This window comes from Amia ocellicauda, chromosome 15 (genome assembly GCF_036373705.1).
Source record: "Amia ocellicauda isolate fAmiCal2 chromosome 15, fAmiCal2.hap1, whole genome shotgun sequence".
NCBI classification, from domain to species: domain Eukaryota; kingdom Metazoa; phylum Chordata; class Actinopteri; order Amiiformes; family Amiidae; genus Amia; species Amia ocellicauda.
The window spans coordinates 11,154,513-11,177,794 of NC_089864.1; the positions used below are offsets into that span (position 1 = coordinate 11,154,513).

The window sequence follows — 23,282 nt, forward strand, 5'->3', positions numbered from 1 at the left end:
AACAGCTTCTAATGACAGGGTTTTGAACAAAGGTCATACTTGTATAGCTCTCTGACAGATGTGTATGATTGGCAATGCAAGTAGTATCTGATGCAAGTTATAATAGAATGGACTTAAATATATAATTTCCTTGATAATATTGTCATCAACTTACACACTATACACACTGTATGCTATGTGTTAGTATATTTGTAAGTATATTTTTATTTAAGTTAGCAATTTAAAATTAGATGTTATCATTCTAAGAAATTATAGAAAATAGATGTTTTGTTCTAGTCTCAAGTTCAAACATTCAGTCCTACTCAGTAATATTGAATTATAGGTGCTTAGAATCCTAATCAGATTTGTTAATCAGAAGCTTAACAACATCTAAAAAAGCAGTTTTGCATGTACTAATGTACCTAATTTCTAATGGTTAAAGAACAGAAAATAAACAGCCACTCTGCATGTTAAATCTTAAAAATAAAGTATATTAACATGCAACCCTACATGTCATAAACAATATAGTCTCTGTTGTGTTTTTCTATTTCAAATGCATATGGAAACTTCAGTACGAGACCCCCTTACCATGTTTGTTCATCAAAGAGTCGTTAATATACAACTGGGACATGTTGCTGGAAAGGCTGTTAACACGGGTCCTCGATCACACAGGCAGCTGGGGTTTTCCCATCAGTCCTGCTACATTTCTGTCCGTCGCCCTCCTGTTCTCTGTTCGATGTCCATGGCGAGAGTGAGGAAGTTCACAGTCAAGTCCTCACAAACGCAAACACCATTTCAGTCACTGACCAGAGAATGCTCCTCCTCACGACTGGGGAGAAGTAGGTGCTCATCGTACAGTTATGCATCTTTATACAGATTGCTTTGTCAACAACGAGCAAAGGTGTTTCCAATACTGTATATTAAGTACATTTTAAGTGTAGGAACACTGGGGAAATTATCATATATGTTATGATTGCCAGTCTAACTTTTGTTTTGCATTTGATGAGGTAAAATAATTAATTAAACAGTAATATATTGCTTGTGAATAATGGACAAATGTTGCATTAGCAGATTAGAGTATTCTGATCTGAACCATTGCGTCTGCCCAGGGGTTACAATGTCATGACTGATTATGCTTTCAATGCTTTTAGTAAGAGAGGTTTGATAACCTTCAAAATCATTGAGCTTAAATTGATCAATTCTTTAATGTTACCCTCCAGAAAATGTATTTGAAAGTCTATACTTTTTTGCAAAATATTGAATCATTTTCAATCATCTGGGGATCCTGACAAGTTAACAAAGCTAATAGTCTAAATGTTATGTGGAAACATTTTAAATGAACGCTTTAACCTTCTGGCATGATATAAATGCTCACATTCGGCAAGTCAATAAAGTTAATTCTTACTTAATTGATGTGAAGAGCACACTTACAGTGGAACACTTCAATTATACAGCATTATTAAATGACACAGTGTTTTACTTCACACAACTATTAAAGGTCAGCCATTTTGTTCAGAAAGGAAATGTGAACAATACTTGATAACCGTCGAGTTGAAACCATGTTTTGCCATTTCATGCTATTTAAATCCTGACAGCACCTGTCTCTCATGCACACCAAGATGGACTGTTGACAGTAGTAGGATATTGTTTGGCAGATGTGTATGTGCTCAAGTTACACTGTACTTCATATTGTGGTTTAATGCACAAAATGTGTATATTAACTCAAATCAGTTCCTGCAGTAGCATGGTTTTACTGTTGTAATGGAAGGGCATGGGCCACTGAGCCTTTACACTGGCATTTAACCATATTGGTTCAGTGGCAGCTCTGGCCATTAGGTGGTGCAATGTTTGAATGCAGCCTTATGGGTAGGCAGCAGGGACTGACTGACACACATCAACTAAATTATGTCAGGCATCAGAAATACTGTTTAACCTGTCTGATTGATGTTTGACTAAACAGTTTTGATTGGAAATGCTTGATCGAATGTTTTACCGTGTCATAATAATGACTCCTGAACCTGGATCTCCCAGCCTACAATTCCAACCCCCTTGAACTGAATAGACAACAGAACAATTTAATTCAAGTGTACTTAACTGTTCAGATAATTTTTATTAGAATAAATAAAAGACATTGGCATAGATATATTTTGTTCTTTGTTCATGATTGCTTTGCCTGGACCGTATGCTTTATTTGTTTTATTATCACCATGTCTGTGATTGTTTAAATTAACAAAAGGAAATTGGATCCTTAAGCTGAAAGGAAATGTGCTGCTGGCACATGACTTCAATATATCACCCTATTAAACCTTCTAAACTATGGGATGGCTTTTAATGCGGGGCCATGTCATCCTTGTGCACTGCGTCACATGGCTCTGTTTGAAATGCTCTTTCCATTATCTGATATCTGTGGCGTTATTTGCTTTGTTTAAATAAGATTTTCTCAGATCAGTGTATTTTGTTTAATTGCATGATTATGAACCCGAAGCACTCCCGGTATACAAACTCACATAAAAGTTAAGGTGTTGTCTTGCCCTGGTGGGTGAGAAATAGACTTTAGAATCAATAATTTGCAATAATAAAGATAAATTCCTCATTACAAAATGGGTGACCCCAGCATTTAAAATTATATATGTCTTCCATAAAAGGTTATACATATATCTGAACCCATGTTGCTATTGCAAGGGGTGGGATGGAGGACTTCTGGCTGTCTGGTGAGCTAAAGTAAAGAAACTGCTGTAGGTGGCGGTTGTGTTGGCAGCCATAAGCTTTTGTTCACATGTGAATAGCTGTTGTAAGTGTTACACTTAAGTTCATTGTTCTGGTATTTCTCCCCGCCTCTGTCTGTGTGTTGTGTAGTGGGTGCTTTATTGGGTTGTTCTGTTTGCACACAGCCCTGGGATGTTCATATCTCTCTGGCTGGACGAGCCCCCAGGCCACAGTGCTCGTGCTGCACTAAAGAGCTTGATCCCTTGGTAATTATTATACGACTGGAGATTTACTTTTGTCTCATAAAATATTTCAGAGGGTAATTCCATTTGAGCTGGTCTCTGACCTGCCAGGGGGTATAGTTTTAAGCTTTATATAACTTTGTGCTTCCATTATTAATGTACCCCACCACATATGAATGAAGCATATGATAAATATGTGTTTGTACAATTTATTACATTCAAATAAGTTTTAAATATAAATGAAATTTTGCTTACATGTGTATGTGATACATGCTCTTATTTATATTTGGATTTTGAATTAACATATGCCATTCATTCATATATTTTTCATTACTATATTGTTTTCTGTATATTTGATATATTATTCAAATCGTGCTTCTTATTAAATGTAAACATCAATTAATAGGTTTTACATGTTAAGAAGAAATTATAATCATGTATTCAAATATACAGTACTGTGCAAAAGTTTTAGGCCAGTGTGAAAAAATGCTGTAAAGCAAGAATGCTTTCAAAAATAGACATGTTAATAGATTATATTTATCAATTAACTAAATGCAAAGTGAGTGAACAGAAGAAAAATCTACATCAAATCCATATTTGGTGTGACCACCCTTTGCCTTCAAAACAGCATCAATTCTTCTAGGTACACTTGCACACAGTTTTTGAAGGAACTTGGCAGGTAGGTTGGCCCAAACATCTTGGAGAACTAACCACAGTTCTTCTGTGGATTTAGGCAGCCTCAGTTGCTTCTCTCTCTTCATGTAATCCCAGACAGACTCAATGTTGTTGAGATCAGGGCTCTGTGGGGGCCATACCATCACTTCCAAGACTCCTTGTTCTTCTTTACTCTGAAGATAGTTCTTCATGACTGTCACTGTATGTTTGGGGTCGTTGTCATGCTGCAGAATACATTTAGGGCCAATCAGATGACTCCCTGATGGTATTGCATGATGGATAAATATCTGCCTGTACTTCTCAGCATTGAGGAGACCTTTAATTCTGACCAAATCCCCAACTCCATTTGCAGAAATGCAGCCCCAAACTTGCAAGGAACCCCCAGCATGCTTCACTGTTGCCTGCAGACACTCATTCGTGTACCGCTCTCCAGCCCTTCAGTGAACAAACTGCCTTCTGCTGCAGCCAAATATTTCACATTTCACATATTTCACAAACTGTCTTCAGCAACCTCACCTTGTTAGCTGAGTCTGGCTGTTCCTCACCCAGTTTTATTCCTCCTACACAGCTGTTTCTGTGTCAGTTAATGATTGTGTTTCAACCTACATATTTAATTGATGATCATTAGCACCTGTTTGGTCTAATTGTTTAATCATACACCTGCCTACAAATTCCCTGACTTTGTGCAAGTGTACCAAGAAGAATTGATGCTGTTTTGAAGGCAAAGGGTGGTCAGACCAAATATGGTTTTGATGTAGATTTTTCTTCTGTTCACTCACTTTGCATTTTGTTAATTGATAAATATAATCTATTAGCATGTCTGGTTTTTAAAGCATTCTTACTTTACAGCATTTTTTCACACCTGCCTAGAACTTTTGCACAGTACTGTATGTTCAGATAAAGTTCCTCATAATGGGAAAATAGTAGAAAAGACCCAAGTCCCTTTTTGGCATTGATTGACTCTTATTAGAGATTAATTATTACCTATTTAGAAGCTGATTAACTTATATTATGCAGCCACACAGGCAGTCCTTATTGCATTAAATACATTAAAAAGTCTGTCAGCGAGGAATCATCCATGACCACCAAAGGCAGTGAATTCAGTGAAGTGTTGTCAAATATCTGTCTGAGATACAAAGCGTTCTTTAAAAATGTAACACAAGTCATCTGTCTCTTCATAGACATGATTAAAGGGTAGCACAGAGCTACTCCATGTGGAATGGGGCTGTGTGTTATCATTAGAGCATGGCTAAATGCTTTGAATATCTGGCGTTTAAATAATAAATATCAAAATCACATTGGAATTTAAAACTATTTTTTTTACCCTGTCAAGACAAGTCACTGGGTATTTAACTGGGCTAGACCCTGCACTCCTGAACTCAGCAGACTGATTGAGATGTGTTATGCCAGTGCAGTTGCCCCTTTTCACACTCTAATCCTTATAGGAAACAATTGCGTTTGGGCGTCGGACAGAACCCAGTGGACACCTTAGAGTCATTCAGTTGGCCGGTAAGCCTGAGGAATTACTGTTACAGGGTGAACTGTGATCCCAGAGCTGATATTTGCATTCCTATCTTCGAGATATAATGCACTCCAGGGTCAGCCATTTATTTATTTTCTTCTTTTTTAAACCAGGTCAGTCACTCAAGAGCCCTCACTGGCTGCTTTACTTTATTTCTACGGGCACTGAGTTGGTGTCATGGAAATACAAGAGGATTTATGTGGCCTAGCTAAAGAGGAAGTTCCTTCATTTCCATGTATTTGAATTGTTAACCCACAGAGGAAGAGATTTCCCAGCTGATGCACACTTATTATTATTTATGTTTTTGCAGAATTTCTATTTTAATATTCAGAATGTCTTTTCTAAAGGATCAGTATTTTACAGTAAATCAAGTAGTGGGTGAAATGTTTTTATGTTGTCTAATTAAAAAGAAGAATGATACTACAAGAACCTCAAAATAATGCAGATATTATGGTTTTAAAAAGACATTCCAGGGTTTGTGTTGAACAGTTCCTTAAAGTTACTATTTCTGTTTACAGAAACAGTTTTACTCTGTAACAAAACTGGTGTCCATATATTTATTCATGCTATGAAAAATATATTGTTTTAGTTTTTTTTTTTTAATTATTAATGCACATGATGATATAGGCTACTAAGAACAATAAAATACTAGTGCAGGACAATACAAAATGTAACAGGTATTTTCGTGTTATGCCTTAAACAGTTTAAGCGTTCAACTATTCCACTGTAATTTATTGAATATAACACACAAAAAATTGCTTCTAAATTTTTAATAAGTGTTCACCTGCATTAAAGCACTGATGCAAGATGTCTCCTCTCTCCCTTCCAGAACCTTATTACTTATAAAATCCCACTGGCCACATCAAAAAGCCTGCCAATATTTCTTTCACAGCCTCGTTCACATACTTATTGCTATGTGATTGTTTTACAAAGTGCAGCGCGATTGTTCTATGATGTATGAAATCGGAAAGGTGGACATTTCCCCTTTGAATGTTTAATGGGCAGTAGATGCTCGAAGCACTGCATATTTTGCATTGCAGTCAGTTCAGCTCCAAAGCGCCAGTCAAAATCAGTATCGCATTTCCCAGTGTTACCACTAGATGGTGATCTCGGCATAGTATTATTGTACATTAGCGACTCAAGCACCTTCTGCCAAAACACAAAGGCTAGTGAATACCTCAGAAGGTATGACATGGTGAGCCAGCAGTTTTACACTATTAATATGGAGGTGGTGAAGGGGAAAGGGGACGGATACTATGCCTGGCTAAGCAGAGAACAATGAATAAAATATACAGATTTTCATTTAATTCCATTTCATATCAGACATCTTTTCATAGCTCAGTGCTGGTAGTTTTAGTGGACTGTTAAACTAGTGGAATATAATTCTAAAAAGAGAGTGAAGTGAAGTGAAGTGAAGTGTGGATCTTTTCTGTAACGTCTCTGACTGAAGGTCTGTTTAGTGACCAATCCTATACATGGTTTAGGGATTTTTACCTTTTTGTACTGCCTATCACCTGGTATTACCAGAGAGCTCAATATTTCAGTGCCACCCTACGTCTGCTGATCTGTGAACTGTGCGGTGATGTATGCACATTTCCACCAGACTCGGAATTAATATGTGAACGAGAGCAAGATGTCTTTTTGTGTTAGGAGAGCTTAGAGGGATCTTGTGTCTCTCTCCTTGTAAGCCTCAAGCAGGGTCAGGGTAGAACTGTCAGCCAGACAAAAGAGACCCGTAAATATGAAGAAAGAAATAGGGCCTATAATTGAAAAGATGAATTCTTCTCATGTGCAGAGTAAGACATTTTGTGTATGCTTTGAAAGTTATCTCATCATCATCCTTTATGGGGGGTATAGACACAGTCCTACAACACATTGTTATATTCTAATGAGAGTAGTAATGAATCACGCCTTATCAGTCCTCCTTAATAGGTGAAGCAATCTACATTTACAGTGAGGTCCTCGCACATGACATTAACCCTTGCTTAGTCCCGTGCAGGTTTTTTCTGAGAGTATAATTGGATTCAAAATTATCCAGATTGTCTGATCCTGTTTAATTGAATCCCAACAACGTATCTGGATTATTTCAATTCTGTTCGTAGGACAGTTTCTAAAGGGGATTACGTTATCCAGGCAGATAAATGAGATTAATGCCTTGGGCCACTAGCCTAGGATTTGAAAGGAGAACGTTAAAATGTATAAACAATGTATTGCAATGTTGTCGACCAAGGGTCAGGTGTTAACAAATAAAATAAAAACAGGAACAGTTGTAGATAGAAAAATATGGTTTCCAAGAAAATATATAATTTATTTGTTGTCACTTGTAAAGAAAAACTGACTAAATGAATCAAGAGGTTTCTAAACTAAACAAAACCCCAATGAGCGGGCTAACACCACAGCGCTACCTAGACTCAGGTACACAGTTGTCTATGCACACCAGCACCAGTTATATACCCCATATTTTATTATTTTAATATTATTTATTTATTATCAGACGCCCTTGTCCAGGGGTATATGACCCCTCCCCCAGAACAAACCAAAGTATCAAAAATAAATGTATGAAACACAAAAAGAAATTACAAATCCATTTCATCAGCACAATCAATACATTTAGAGACTGAATTGATATATACAAAACTATCACCAATACAAATACTTCAAAGTTATTTTCTAAAACCCCTTTCAAATCTTAGATGGGCCAGTCCTTTCCTTACTGAAAAACAGATGCCCTGTTTTACCTACATTATGGTAAGGAGAAACACAATATTGCCCCTCACCAAGCGGGCTCCTGTAACCTCCCAGCATCCCCAAACAAATACGGCAGCTCCCACACCCTTGTTCAACCCAAACCAAAGAATAAAAAATTACAAGGCTACTTTGCTCTAAATTTACCTGTTGTATTTTGGCTTGCTCTTATCCTTCCTCATAACACGTAAGTACAACCTTTAATGTAAACCCTTTTACATTTCTTATCTTAATTCTGTTGGTTCAGTTGGGATGGGCCTGTAACACAAACGTTTTTTTTGTTTGGTTTTCGTACCCTTCTAAGGACCTCCATAACTATTAAAAATGGTCTAGACCAATAATGTACAGTCCAATAATAAGGTTCAGAACATATTTCATCTGTATAGGTTTATGTGGCAGGCAATTTGCTAATGAGAAGACCTATAATTAAGAAAATGTTACTCTTAAATCTACGGTCAGGTTTATCATGTAGGTTTGCAGTAGACAAGTAGCAAAGATCCTCCAGTGAAACTGAATTCTCTAAGGTAAAGCAATCAATTAAATTAGGCCTTTGCTAATAGTGTGTCTGATTGTAATTATAATTCTAGAAAGTTAAGATAAAAAATGAATATAAATGAACACGAAATCAATTCTGTGAGTACAAATCTAACTGGGAGCAGAGATAGACTGATATCAAACCTTCCATGCAACTTAATAAACCATTAAGGAGAACTTTTAATCAAGATATCTAATGCATTTGTATTTATATTTATATGATATCTTCAAATGTCTTTTAGATTAGCTTAAATGCTTTGGTCTTGTAAATGACCCCCTGACAATTTTAAGACATGTATAATTGCATTTGAAATTCATAAAGTATTCTGTAATGAGTTGCAGATATCTAAAAAAACTGTTAAAAGAAAATGTGTGTGGAGTGATTTAGAGATATCTTGAAATGAATTATGAATTATCTCACAGTAAATCCTATCACCTGAGAAAGTAGTTGATGAAATATATCACATTTAAAAGTATATATAGATAAGAAGTCATCCCAAGATACCTGAAAAGAAATTAGAGACACCGGTAAATTAAAAGTAAGTCATTTGAAAATGATTTTAAATGTGCAGGCACTTTTTGAGATATTAAATTGAGTTAGAGATAGAAGCTCAAGATCAAAATTGAATCTTCTGAACACAGACTTTCAAGTCGGAAGCACTGCCAAAGGGGGAGGGGTTTCTACGCACTTCCGTAGGAACCTGATCGAAAATATCACTCTATCAAAGCTGCCATTGGCCCCTGCACTCGTCACTCAGAACAGGTCCCTTCCACTTCCTGTTCTATAAAACGTGATGTCAGCGCAGGTTCATCCTCTTCTGCCATTTCGCCAGGACCTGAGAACCTTGAGCTCTCTGTGTCTGTGTTGCATTAGACTTTAAAAAATACATATTTTGGCTGGCTGGCTTCACTACTAGTGTTCACCATCGTTTCGCTATATCTCTGTCTCTATTGTGTGTCTTATTAGTTACATTTATAGCTAATTTCGATCCTGTCCGTCCGCGCAATGGAGCTCCAGCTGCGCTTCTGGTTTCAGTTTCGGTTTCGCAAATAGAGCATTTAAAAATAATAATCGTGTTAAAATAGTGCCATATATTATCCGATTACTTGCTGTGTTGGTTTTTTGTCCATGGGGCTTTTTCCTCTACAGCAGGAGTGCCAGCAGCAGCAGTAAAATCCGAGGCCCGGCCACCTGGCCTAAGCCTCGGTCTGTCGTAAGAGATCTCGCCTGCAAGAGGTGCTCCTGTGCTATCTTGCCCCCGCACTACAGCCGTCAACTGTGGAAACACCGGCACACATGGTGTGGTCAAGCCTATGGGCCTACGTGGCACCTGGTGTTTGGATACACAATGTTCTGTTCGGCAACAACAAGGTTGCGTATTGTTGGTGTTGCAGTGCCCCCGTGTCCATAGACATTGCTGTGTGGAGACGCACTTACAGCGGCGGGCCCGCTAGGCGCTCCACTTGTCGGGGTGTCGTTTCAGTTGTTTTGTGCCCCCTGGTGCAAACATTGACCGGTGCCCCCACTGCATATATATAACATGTAAACAGCAGGACTGTGGCTCCGTTCTAGCTTGTGTAGACTGGAGCTCACTGCCGCGGTTCCCAGCTGATGGTGCTCGAGATTCGCTGCCTCGCTGTGTACATAGTACTTGGTCAGCAGGTCTGTGGCCTGCTCTGGCTGTGTGCCAGCAAGAGACCGCTGCTGCTGCCCTCAATGGTGAGCACGTGAGCAGGCTCTCGATGTTGCGCTGTGTACATAGTTCATTTGTCAGCACAGTAGAGCTAATGTTGCCCTGCGTTAGCTGGTCTAATCACAGGCGTCAACTGCTCCTGTTTTCCGCGTGTGGCGCATGAGTTGGTTCCTGTGTGTATATAGTTTGTTTGCAAGATGTTGTAGAGCTGGTGTGGCCTCGCTCCTAGCTGGGCTAGTGGAGCAAGCAGCCAATACTCCCATGGTATGCGGAGAGTGCATGAACGGTTTCCTGCACACCGCAATTTTGGTTTGATTGTCATGGTAGAGCCTGCTGTTGTCCTGCCTCACCTGTGCTAATAGGTGACAACTGCTCCCGTGTTACGTGGTGGTGCATGATCCACTTTCTGCACCCCGCGATGTGTTTAGTTGTTATGACAGCACAGTGGAGCTGGGTACTCTGTACCGTTCAGTGAACATGAATGTTCCTGCTGCCACCCTGTATACTGTTATGTTCAGCTGTGGCTACTCAGTTGACTAGCCAGCTGTGTGTTATTCAGTGGGTCTGTGGCCCCACTCCTGCAGGATCAGGGGTTCACTGCCATGTTAATGTGCGGAGGGCGCACAAGTTGCTTGATTGCCCGCGCCATATGTTGTGTAAGTAGATATATACAGCCTCGCTCCTAGATGCACTAGTAGAGCCTTGCTATTGTAAGCAGAGGGCATAAGAGTTGACCTCTGTAACCCCGCTTTGTATATGCTGATTGCAGACAGTTCCCGGTAGAGCATGACTGCGGTCCTCACTCCTAGACAGCCCAGGTTGGCCCCAAGGGGCCTCTGTGGCTCCTGTCTGGAGTTGTGTTGCCGAGACCCCTAGCGGTCGCCTCAGGGCAGGCTCCCTTATCAGCTTACTGCCTCCTCCCTTGCGATGGTTTTGTTATACAGTAACCCCTCCCCCTTGGGCAGACTAGGTTGCGAATGCAACCCCAGTTATCTGAAAAAGGAAGCACTGCCCAATGGTTGCAAGGTCGTGCAGGAGTCCTGGCTCCCGGTAAAAGTGGACGAACCTGCGCTGACGTCACAATTTATAGAACAGGAACAGTTCTGAGTGACGAGCGCATTGGCCAATGGCAGCTTTGAAAGAGTGATGTTTTCGATCGCGTTCCTACGGCAGTGTGCAGAAAGCCCTCCCCCTTGGGCAGTGCTTCCTTTTTCAGATAACGAGGGTTGCATTCACAACTTATCGTTATATAGCTTCTGTGGTTCAAGATTACAGAACCCCGCATACTCTACTGGGATAATAAATGGACTGACACAAAAAGCAGACTTGTCTCAAAAAGTGCTGGGGAAATCATACAAAGTTTACAGAGATGATGCATCTGTTAACAATGCTGCTGTTTGTTTATCAAAGTATGGCCTGGATGAGAGAGTAGAAGGAACAAATCAGCTTATCCAACCATGGAGTTTATTGAACAACGCAGAGAAAACACTTTAGAGCGACAAACACTGACAGAAAACAAACCTGACAATCGATCAATGTATTTATTAAGCCAGTGAGAGGACTATGGATATTCAGCCCCTGAAATTACAGCACAGGATGAAGCCTGTGTCTCTTATTACCATGAAAAGTAATCTTCACACTGCTTGTGTGACTGTAAGAAAACCAGTACTTATAGTGGCACGTACATCAAAGACTGAATTGGGCTGTAGAACAGGGAAAGTGCAAACCTAAGATAGCAATGTTTATTGGTCCATGGAATAAAGACTTGATATATTTATTTACAGATGAGACAGAGATTGATGGATCAGTTTGTTGCTTGTAAAGTTAAACATAATATGTGGACAGGGGATACTGTAGATAAAGGTATTAGTGCTTTTACAGAACTAGTGCTAGAATACAGAAAGAGAAGTATAACATTTTTTTGTGTTGTAAAATTCAAACAGTAAAATGTTCTAGGTATCTGCAGTAAAAACCTAATGTTTATACTGTATACATGTCAAATATACAATGTTAATACATTTGTTGTAACACCACTGACACAAGGTTCAAATAGAATACTGTGCTTCACTGAATACAAACAATAGCAAAGAAAGGGAAAAGATTCACAATATTGTTTTTTTAAATTGAGCGGAATGTGAAAGTGCATTTGCAAACATTAGTCATATTGTTTGGCTCCAGGTTCTAGCAGGAAGTGTAATATTGTGATGTTTTTGACAGGGTTGGACGCCTCCTTGTCTCACGATGCACAATATCAGTGGATCTGTGGTCCATGTATGGACATATCTATCTGCACTTTTAAAAGATTCTGATTATAATAATCATCCATACTTCCGTGAGCATTCAGATATTCTCAAAGGATCTATTGCTAGCAATTCCCAAATTAATTCCCTTGAATCACCATTTAATTACATGACACTTGTTTTTTTTGTTTTTTTTTACAATATAACATGTTTCTCGCTGGTATGAGCCATCTTTCAAAACAACCAGTTTTGTCAAGATTTATATCTAATTAATTAAGCAGCTATTATTGCTGTAATGAGCAGAACTGCAAGCAACACATGTGACTGGATGTGTGCGCTCACTTTCCATCATTTAAATGGAACTGTGAATTTAGTTATGCTGCTGTAGTTCACTCTTTATTGGAATAATTATCAGGCACAGCGTCTACTTGAAATTAGGTGTTCTGTAAAAATGACAGATGGGCTACCCTTTTTGGTGCTAAAAGTACACAACCTTTTTGAAGCAAGCTTGTACACACATTTTGAGGTGTGCATTTGTAAATGTATTAGTAAATAATAAAGTCTAGAATTGTAGGCCTCATGAATCTCTCAGTTTAATACCTGAAGGGCGTTCGCTCAATATATACGTTATTTTACCTTTTTTATATTGGATGTATTGTTATCCACAGAAAAAATACATATGACCAGAGATATTAGAATTTCATATTAATGTAAAGTGTAATTCCAAGTTCAGTTTAGCCTGTCAAGTGTATTTCTGTCTGGGGTTTGTCATTAAGTATCTCTGCATTCTCGACCACTGATTTAATCAAGCTGCTAACAGTAATGTGGTGCTTTCCTGTCCAAAACACAGGTAACATACAGATCTGGCTGATATGTATTAAAATGTTCTGATTTTCATGGGATCCCCTCTCTCTTACTCTTCTTTTCTTCCTTTCTGTCATTTCACCTAACCTCTATCCTTCCCGCTTTCACATCTTTAGTACATTCTTGTTTTCTACCCTCTCTGATTTATTTCTTCCAGTTACCCCCTTCACACTCGCAGTCCCTCTCCTGTTGGATGTATCACAGCTGGTGGCTGCCACTTTGATGGTCAGCAAACTGAGCTGTAGAGATGACCAATTTGCATAATAAAAAGAAGGCAGTATGGGCTCATTCACGCTCAATTGGCTACCCTTGTGGTAACTCTCCCATTGCTTCACAGCTTCTTATAAACAATATAGTTTTGAAGAAGACATGTTTGGAAACGTTAATTAGCAGTTTTGTGGCTTGGCTAAACCTGCTGCATTTCGTCAAATCTTCAATATTGCTCAGTGTAAGACTTGCAGGGAAATAGAAGGCCTCAACAAACTACTCCCATTTCATGAGTGTGTTGCCTTGTGTCCAATGCGGGCCTTAGTATGAATAATGAAACACTTTGAACACAGACATTTCCCACAGTGAGGCAGAAGAACTGCCCCAACAGCAATGAAGTGTTTAATTAAGCCAAGTTGGTCAACTCCCAGCGTGGCAGCAGATGTCTCTCCCAGCAGGTCATTAGTCTATTATTAGAGAACAAATATGATGTATAAACAGTCAACATTGCACTTTGTGGACTAGGTGTTGGGGGGTACTGATGTCCTATGAATGATATTGAACTCCATACTAATTGTTAGGAAAAGAAAAACACACAAAACTGACTGACAGATTTGCCATCCATAGTACTAAACAATTAATCACAGTTGCCTCCACTGTGTCTCTAAGATGTCCATGTTTACACCTCTATCGGCCTGTTATTGTACTTTATTTAAGCATAGAGAATCTGTACTGTAGAGACAAAATATTTTTAAAAACTGCTAGGAAGCCCTTTTAGAAAAGCCTTTCATTTAAATTTTAAATTTTCAAGGAAATCAGAAGTGTCCAGCTGAGTCTTTATTTCCCATTAGCCTTAAGCCACATTATCTGAAGCCAACACTATTCAACTATAATGTATGAATGTAACACAGTGGATGAAGGAGAATAACCTGAATAACTTTTAAGGGCCTACCCAGAGTCCTGACCTCAATCCCATCAAACACCTCTGGGATAAACTGGAATAGGTCAAGGGGGGAGAGACCACAGAGACCAGTTTATCTTTGAGCACTGGAAACTAATCTTTTAGACAAATGGCACTGTATTCCTCCAGCTATCTATCAAAAAGAACAACAGCCGTCACTATTGTCAAGGGACGATGCCCTTCTGTACTGCTGTTATCCAAATATTTTCACTCATTTAGTATAAATAGGTTAGATTGTAATATTGTGATGGTATAGAGAAGTGTTGCCCGTGATTTCACCTACTGGCACATCCAGAAGGCATAGCAGCACACAAAAGGCATTGGCAGTGGCCCTGGCTTTGAGACACCTGCAGTTCACTGATATTTGTTTGTCCTCCCCAAGGTGAAACGTGCTTTCTATCAATGCCACCGGGTACTGACATCACCACTAATCCTCCCCTGCAATATCAACATGGAGAATTGGCCTGCTGCAAGTTGGCCTGCAGAAAGTGGATGTTTTTTTTCCTTTCTTTTTTGTAAACGCAGCACGACAGATAAATAAGCAGGAATGCTTGTGGGCTTGCTGATAACTTCCGATACTGACCTGTCTAGCTTTGCTGACAGTTTTGGGTGTCCACTTTAAATAGGAAAACATTTAACAGTCATGATTATTATTTATTGTGTGAAAGGAAATATTTTTGATCATACTTATAGTTAAAATGGCATTAAAATAGTTTAATCTCTAATTCCTCATATTTTGGCCAGTCTATGGCTGACCTTGAAAGATTCAGAATTGAGCTGCATTTTGAACACGTTATTGATTAAGCGTTACGTTGTTTTTGTATTTGTGTTACTGTAGGTCGGCTGCTACGGCTGAAAATGTTCAGGGAAGATCACGGCTCCTGGATGACAATGTTTTTCAGCATTATTCTCTGCTTGTTCATCTTCTCCCACATTTATAATCTCTGCCTGCTGGTGGCTGGGAACATGGGGTAAGAAATTAATTTTTGTCTTCACCTTTACCAACCATGGACTCTGCTTCTGACTGCAAGATTCAGACTGTAATCTTTGGCATTTTGTGCATAGATTTTAGTAGATTTCATCATAAATAATGACATCTCAAGTAAAGAGAACATTTAATAGTTGTGGCAAATAATATTCTGTTTTACACAAACAAATAACAGAGGAGGGTATAATATAATAGAAAATCTATCAAAATATTTCTGTGCATTGAACTTAAAATCATGTTTTCCAATATTTTTTCATCTGTAATGTTTTGGCACACTGTTGAACATCCTGAAATGTACTTTTCACAATTGAATAGAGGATTCCAGAAAGCAATGCTTGTGTCTGTTTTATTAGGGTTAGGATTTGTGCTGAGAATTTCAACATGATGATTCAGTTGTACTTTCAGCCCCAGTTGTGAGGATCAAATCCTCAATCCCAGCCCAGACTGTAGTTTTACACCATGCCCCTGTTATATTGTTCTGAGAGAACACGTAAGGAAAACTACGAAAATGTTCTGTATTTCTCCACGAATCAATCTTTTTGGGGGATTCCTTAGTCTACCATATTGCATCCTCACAATAATGTTGTATGGCTGTTCTGTAGCAATATCATACAGTATATAACTTGTTTTTAAAGTTTAAGTTATGTCAAGCAACAGTGAAAAGCCAATGTTTTCAATGAATATGGTTGTAATGTAATGATTATTGATTATGCATGCATTTTGATATGGGTTTAGTTACAGTGTATATATATATATATATATACACTCACCTAAAGGATTATTAGGAACACCTGTTCAATTTCTCATTAATGTAATTATCTAACCAACCAATCACATGGCAGTTGCTTCAATGCATTTAGGGGTGTGGTCCTGGTCAAGACAATCTCCTGAACTCCAAACTGAATGTCTGAATGGGAAAGAAAGGTGATTTAAGCAATTTTGAGCGTGGCATGGTTGTTGGTGCCAGACGGGCCGGTCTGAGTATTTCACAATCTGCTCAATTACTGGGATTTTCACGCACAACCATTTCTAGGGTTTACAAAGAATGGTGTGAAAAGGGAAAAACATCCAGTATGCGGCAGTCCTGTGGGCGAAAATGCCTTGTTGATGCTAGAGGTCAGAGGAGAATGGGCCGACTGATTCAAGCTGATAGAAGAGCAACTTTGACTGAAATAACCACTCGTTACAACTGAGGTATGCAGCAAAGCATTTGTGAAGCCACAACACGTACAACCTTGAGGCGGATGGGCTACAACAGCAGAAGACCCCACCGGGTACCACTCATCTCCACTACAAATAGGAAAAAGAGGCTACAATTTGCACAAGCTCACCAAAATTGGACAGTTGAAGACTGGAAAAATGTTGCCTGGTCTGATGAGTCTCGATTTCTGTTGAGACATTCAGATGGTAGAGTCAGAATTTGGCGTATACAGAATGAGAACATGGATCCATCATGCCTTGTTACCACTGTGCAGGCTGGTGGTGGTGGTGTAATGGTGTGGGGGATGTTTTCTTGGCACACTTTAGGCCCCTTAGAGCCAATTGGGCATCGTTTAAATGCCACGGCCTACCTGAGCATTGTTTCTGACCATGTCCATCCCTTTATGACCACCATGTACCCATCCTCTGATGGCTACTTCCAGCAGGATAATGCACCATGTCACAAAGGTCGAATCATTTCAAATTGGTTTCTTGAACATGACAATGAGTTCACTGTACTAAACTGGCCCCCACAGTCACCAGATCTCAACCCAATAGAGCATCTTTGGGATGTGGTGGAACAGGAGCTTCGTGCCCTGGATGTGCATCCCACAAATCTCCATCAACTGCAAGATGCTATCCTATCAATATGGGCCAACATTTCTAAAGAATGCTTTCAGCACCTTGTTGAATCAATGCCACGTAGAATTAAGGCAGTTCTGAAGGCGAAAGGGGGTCAAACACAGTATTAGTATGGTGTTCCTAATAATCCTTTAGGTGAGTGTATATATATATATATATATATATATATATATATATATATGTATATATATATGTATATATGTATGTATATATATATATATGTATATATGTATGTATATATATATGTATATATGTATGTATATACATACATATATATATACACCGATCAGCCATAACATTATGACCACTGACAGGTGAAGTGAATAACACTGATAATCTCATTATCATGGCACCTGTCAGTGGGTGGGATATATTAGGCAGCAAGTGAACATTTTGTCCTCAAAGTTTATGTGTTAGAAGCAGGAAAAATAGGCAAGCGTAAGGATCTGAGCGATTTTGACAAGGGCCAAATTGTGATGGCTAGACGACTGGGTCAGAGCCTCTCCAAAACTGCAGCTCTTGTGGGGTGTTCCCGGTCTGCAGTGGTCAGTACCTATCAAAAGTCGTCCAAGGAAGGAAAAGCGGTGAACCTACGACAGGGTCATGGGCGGCCAAGGCTCATTGATGCACGTGGGGAGTGAAGGACCATGTAGCAATGGAAGAAGGTGGCCTGGTCTGATGAATCATGAGTTCAGGCTGTTGACTTGGCCTCCAAATTCCCCAGATCTCAATCCAATCGAGCATCTGTGGGATGTGCTGGACAAACAAGTCCGATCCATGGAGGCCCCACCTCGCAACTTACAGGACTTAAAGGATCTGCTGCTAACGTCTTGGTGCCAGATACCACAGCACACCTTCAGAGGTCTAGTGGAGTCCATGCCTCGACGGGTCAGGGCTGCTTTGGCGGCAAAAGGGGGACCTACACAATATTAGGCAGGTGGTCATAATGTTATGGCTGATCGGTGTATATATATATATATATATATATATATATATATATGGTCCACTAAGAGTAACATAAAATCATATATGAAAGTTGTCTCCCATAAACTCCAGTCTTGTTGATGTTTATAAAATAATTTGATAAAAACAATCATATGAGTGAGTATAAATCCCTCTGTAGTGTTCCTCAGTAGACCAAGCTGTCTATAGCTCTTTGACTGTGGTTATTGATGACTTAATGTACAGAATTAATTCACAACGTTGTCACATGGTGTTTCTACCAAAAAAATAAGTATCTTTAAATTGTCAGAATTAAGGTATAGCAGGGCGGAATTGTGACAACACAAGTTACAGTTATTAGCCAGTCCTCTCCGGTAAGATGCATCAGCAGTCTTCGGAAAGCTGATGGATCTCGGTAACTTTGCAAAGGCATAATGAGGTGCGCCTTATTAAACTGATATATTGCAAGGAAGCAACTCTTCGATATGCATTATATTGCGTATACAAAAGCTATTTACAGAAAAGAAATGATAATTTTTACAACGGACAAGGGACATGCCAGCGTAATCTCTCCATCACTCACTGAGCTGGCTGCGTTGACAGTGACATCCATCACGCCAGTCTTCTGGGTGTTTGCGGAATGGAAATCTGCCGCCGAACATCTCCACCAGAAATCACTGCTCCAGTTGCAAGTGGGACATAACAAATTGAGTCCTTGGGGGTGTAAAATTGTAAAATCCATTTTGACAAACAATAAATGCAACAAAATATAGTTGACCTCTACAATACATATATATATATATATGTGTGTGTGTGTGTGTGTACGTAAAGATGATTTGTCCTAGAGCTAATTATTGGCTTCTCTTCAAGTATGTGTGTGGGACAGTCAGAATAAAGGATGGTACATAATGAAAAATCAAAATGAAATAATGAAAAAAAATTTCAGTGCTATCTTACACATGTATTGGTTTGAGACTGTTATTGCTTTATAGCTCATATATTTTCAATAATACCTGCACTGGACCATGTTCTGGCTTCACAAATGTTTAAGTCATCCCCCGACAGTAGGAGAGGCTCTGTGCATATGAATTGCCTGGATACTGTTTTCAATAGAGCAGGCTTTCAGCTTCTGTAGATGTAGATGCAAGTGAGATTTAAACCGTAAACTGAAGAGTAGCAATTTTTGCTAAACAATTAAAGATCACACATGTATTTGTAGTTGTTAAGCATTTTGTAACCATCCAGATAAAATGATCTACGTAATGCTCTATAAAGTGTCGCAAACTCATATTAAGCATGCGATTAAGACTCCTGATGATTAAAATTAAATTAAAATCGAAGGCAATCAGCTGAAAAAATGCAGGATTGAAGAAAGCACATTGCAGACTGTGTAGACATATAATTTCTTTTACATTTTGAATCTGCAATTATTTTTCCAATTTATATGCTCCTGTTGTGAATAGTCAATTGTTATTCCAGGCACCGTACTGCTAGAGCCGCCATGCCAGCCAGGGAGACGTGAGGGGAACGCACTGGTCCTCTCGCTCGCATTCCTCTGTTTTGTCAATTATGCACCATCTCTTACAGGTTTGTACTCAGCCAGTGCAAAAGCCTGGGTTTGAACCAAGAACCTCCAGGCTATAGGATTCAACCTGCACTTTGGTTAAGCCGTTTTAGAGCCTTCTGCAATATTTTACTTAAATGTAAAGAAAGTTTGCACTGGTCTGGCTGTTAAACATCTTAACTATCTGCTTTCAGTATCTTTTTTCTTAGCCTCCAAAAACCCATGAAAGACCCATAGTGCACTGACCTGTTTCATGTTACATAAGCATGTTCTGTTTGCAGTAAATCACATAGATTGTTCCTATTTAAATGCCTTAATATTACTGTAACCCTAACCTAGCTTATCACGCTACTATTTAAAAGACATCTTGTGATGTATAGATACAACTAAATGCTAAAGTCATTAATTTGAAATCAGGCCAAAAGTGCAGCTGTTTTTGGAGACTTGGCATCCTGATATGTTGATGTAATTTATATTAATAAAGGTGACCCAAGACCTATGTCTGTTTTATTGAAAGTAAAAAATTATTACAGTAATTGGAAACATGAAGCAGACGTCTTTTTTAGTCTGATTCTATTCATCTCTTCTTTCAACAAGCAATTTTAAAGTTGTTTACTAAACCAGCCACTGCATTTCCAATATTTCCTGAAGTATCAATGACTGATAAAGTGCATTCTTTATTCAGAAGTAGTCCCACTATCTGTCACTATCAATCTTTGTTTTTATTATGGTTGATACCAAGTCTAATAAAAAAAATCTGTATTCACATTATGCTGGGACTCATTCCAGAAGATGCAGTCAGGTGCTTAATGGGACAAAATACTGCAGAGACATCCGGAGTGGTGGAGTCATTCCAGCACTGATCATGCAGTAAAAGGCTTCTGATCAACATCCAGAATTCATTTCCCATCAGTGATTAGATCACTGGCAATCTGCAGGCAATCCACAATGCATTTATCTTAAAGGTGTGTGAAGACTGAAAATTAAACATGCGGACTGTATGTTCTCTATTCTGATGTTTTAAAACATCTGGCTTAATATCTGACTTATGTAAGTGAAAAATTAGGCTACTTCAGGACTTGTCTTGTTATTGTGTATTACTCAATCTCCCCCGCACACACGTTTACTATATTCTGACTTATTAATTTTTTAGAATTCTTGTTTCAGTAACATCTCTGTCAGTGCTCTTCAGCTCCAGTCGTAGAGGGCCACTATACAGCAGGGTGTATGACAGGGTCTTTTTAAATCACCGCCTGCATCTGCAAGGGGATGCACAGGTTCAGTCAAGCAGATAAATAGTTCAGTTAACTAATCAAGAGATCAGGTAGAATGAAAACCAGAAGCATTCAGGCCTTTAAAGCCCTGGAAAGTATCATACTGGGGAGTTATGGGCCCTTTGCTTGAAAACCTGTCCTAAACAAACACCTCTTGATGTGGAAAGAGTTCCAGCAGTAAAGAAAGCTTGAGATCATCACGTCTTGTGGCATGCGTTGTGATGTCTTATAAGTCTATGCAAATGTAGCCCTTCATCTTGTGCTGATAGTTTTCCTGAGATGCTACCCTTCAGTTTGTTTCCTATGTCTCTATTATTTCCGTAAGCTTTCTATATCTCAAACATGAACAGTATCAACTGTCAACATGAACATTTACCTGACCTGGCAAAAAGTCTGCCCACTGTGTGTGATGTACATTACTTCTTCTCAGCTGTAGTGCTACTACTAAAGAGTGATTCATTAGCTCAATGAATGTAGCTGATGGCATATAATAACATAATAATTATGCTAATGAGAAAAAAAGAAAGCTATAATTATTTCAGCAATTAAATGATCTCATGATCTGTTTAGCTCTATGAAGTAAAATAATGTTCTCCAGGAAACATAGTTCATGTATTTATGCTAAATCATTAAAAAAACTACATTGATGTTTCTCCCCTGTGAACAATTAAACAGTTCAGTTTGAGTGTGCCATCCTACAAAGTGTGTCTAACAATTAATATATAATACTTATTTTGAACTATTTAAACTACCAGGAAAATAGTCATAACAATAGTAACTCTGCAATACCAAGGAATATTATTTTCCAACTGATCTGAAACTATTAATCAAATTCTCTATCTCTGTTTCCTCATCACATTATCACCTTCAAATAAAATAAATACAATTCTTTAGCAGAGCTATATGGAACATGTCACACATTATTACTATTTCATTTCCAAAGCGATTATACAGAACCACAGCAATACCAATGTAATTACTTTTCATTTCAAATCATTTTCATGGATAATGTGGGGGGGGCACAGAAAATGTAAAAACAATAAGTCTGTCTCATGCTTCTGTGATGTTTGCAAGCCAGTCCAGTTTCCCTCAATGCAGTTCCTTCCCTGTAAAACTATGCAGCCCATATATTATATATAATACATCATATATTCCACACATGTTAACTTAAATCACATCTGGGATATTTGCATTTTAATTTGAGCATCAGATTAGGGCTGTTTGTACTAAAGCGAGATAGTGTGACCACCCTGAGAGACACGAGCTTTCAGTTGCATTTAAGTTTTACCATGGAAGGGTTTTCTGACATGTCTGAGTGCCATTATCAGCATAAATCACATACTAATTAACCACTGTTATTTAATTAAGACCATCCATTTTATGGCCTACTCATTAATCATGCCCAATTTAGAGCTTGCCTTCTGTTCGGTGAGATTGTCTAGCTCTGCTGGGATTAGTTTCAAGCTGAGCATCGCAGCTGCACCAGAGCTTTGTGCTCATGTTTTGTCACAGCTCCATGCAGGAGGATAACAATTCAGCAAGCAGATGACTACAAGTATTAGTATTAGGGTTTTTGCTGGATTAAATTATACATAAGAGTATTGTATTCTATAAACATTATCCTTTTATTCAATACCATTTATCCATCTCTAGGTTTCCCTACTTGTTCTGAAGTGATAAAAACATATGGGTTTATTTGAATCTTGTTTTTTATCAGGTGAAAATGACATTGACTAAAACACGTCTTCGAACTTGGTAGATTGTAGTAAAGGGTTCTGATGGCGGGACATGGCTGTGTTTCTTTTCAGGTCCCTCTGGACACAATAGCAATGGCATAAAAATAAGTTAAATAACTAATAATAAATGAACAAATCATTTTAAAGACATGTCACAGTGTTCTAAACATTCTTGTAGGACAGTGATTTTTTGTCAGAATGATGGCAGTCTGTAATAATGTGATCTTCACTTAACCAACTTTACCAATTCACACCAGACTTGTAAGCACAGCATGAAATACATCTATTCTCAGTGTTTTTTCAGAAGAGGCTTTAACTAATGAAAATTAGTAGAGAGATTTGTAATTGGGATAGGTGGTGCAGTCCATAACCTTTTAAATAAATTACTTATACTGCTTTTACAATTGCCTGGGGCAGATATTCAAATTGTGCATTTTATTTATAATGACAAAAAATGATGTATGTATGTACGTATATATGTATGTATGTATGCATTTGTCTATCGATCAATCTATTGATCTGTCAATCTGTCAACCTGTCGATCAATCTATCTATTGACCGATCTAT

The 23,282-nt window shown here is 38.6% G+C and overlaps 1 protein-coding gene across 2 annotated transcripts in view; it reads left to right on the forward strand.

The window, feature by feature from the left end:
* Positions 1 to 23,282, forward strand: part of tmem117 (transmembrane protein 117) — an 83,851-nt gene that overhangs the window by 22,090 nt on the left and 38,479 nt on the right. For both annotated transcript variants that reach the window (XM_066724385.1, XM_066724384.1), the window contains exon 3: positions 15,208 to 15,340. In XM_066724385.1, the coding sequence (XP_066580482.1) occupies positions 15,208 to 15,340 (133 nt within the window). The remainder of the gene's footprint in view (positions 1 to 15,207; positions 15,341 to 23,282) is intronic.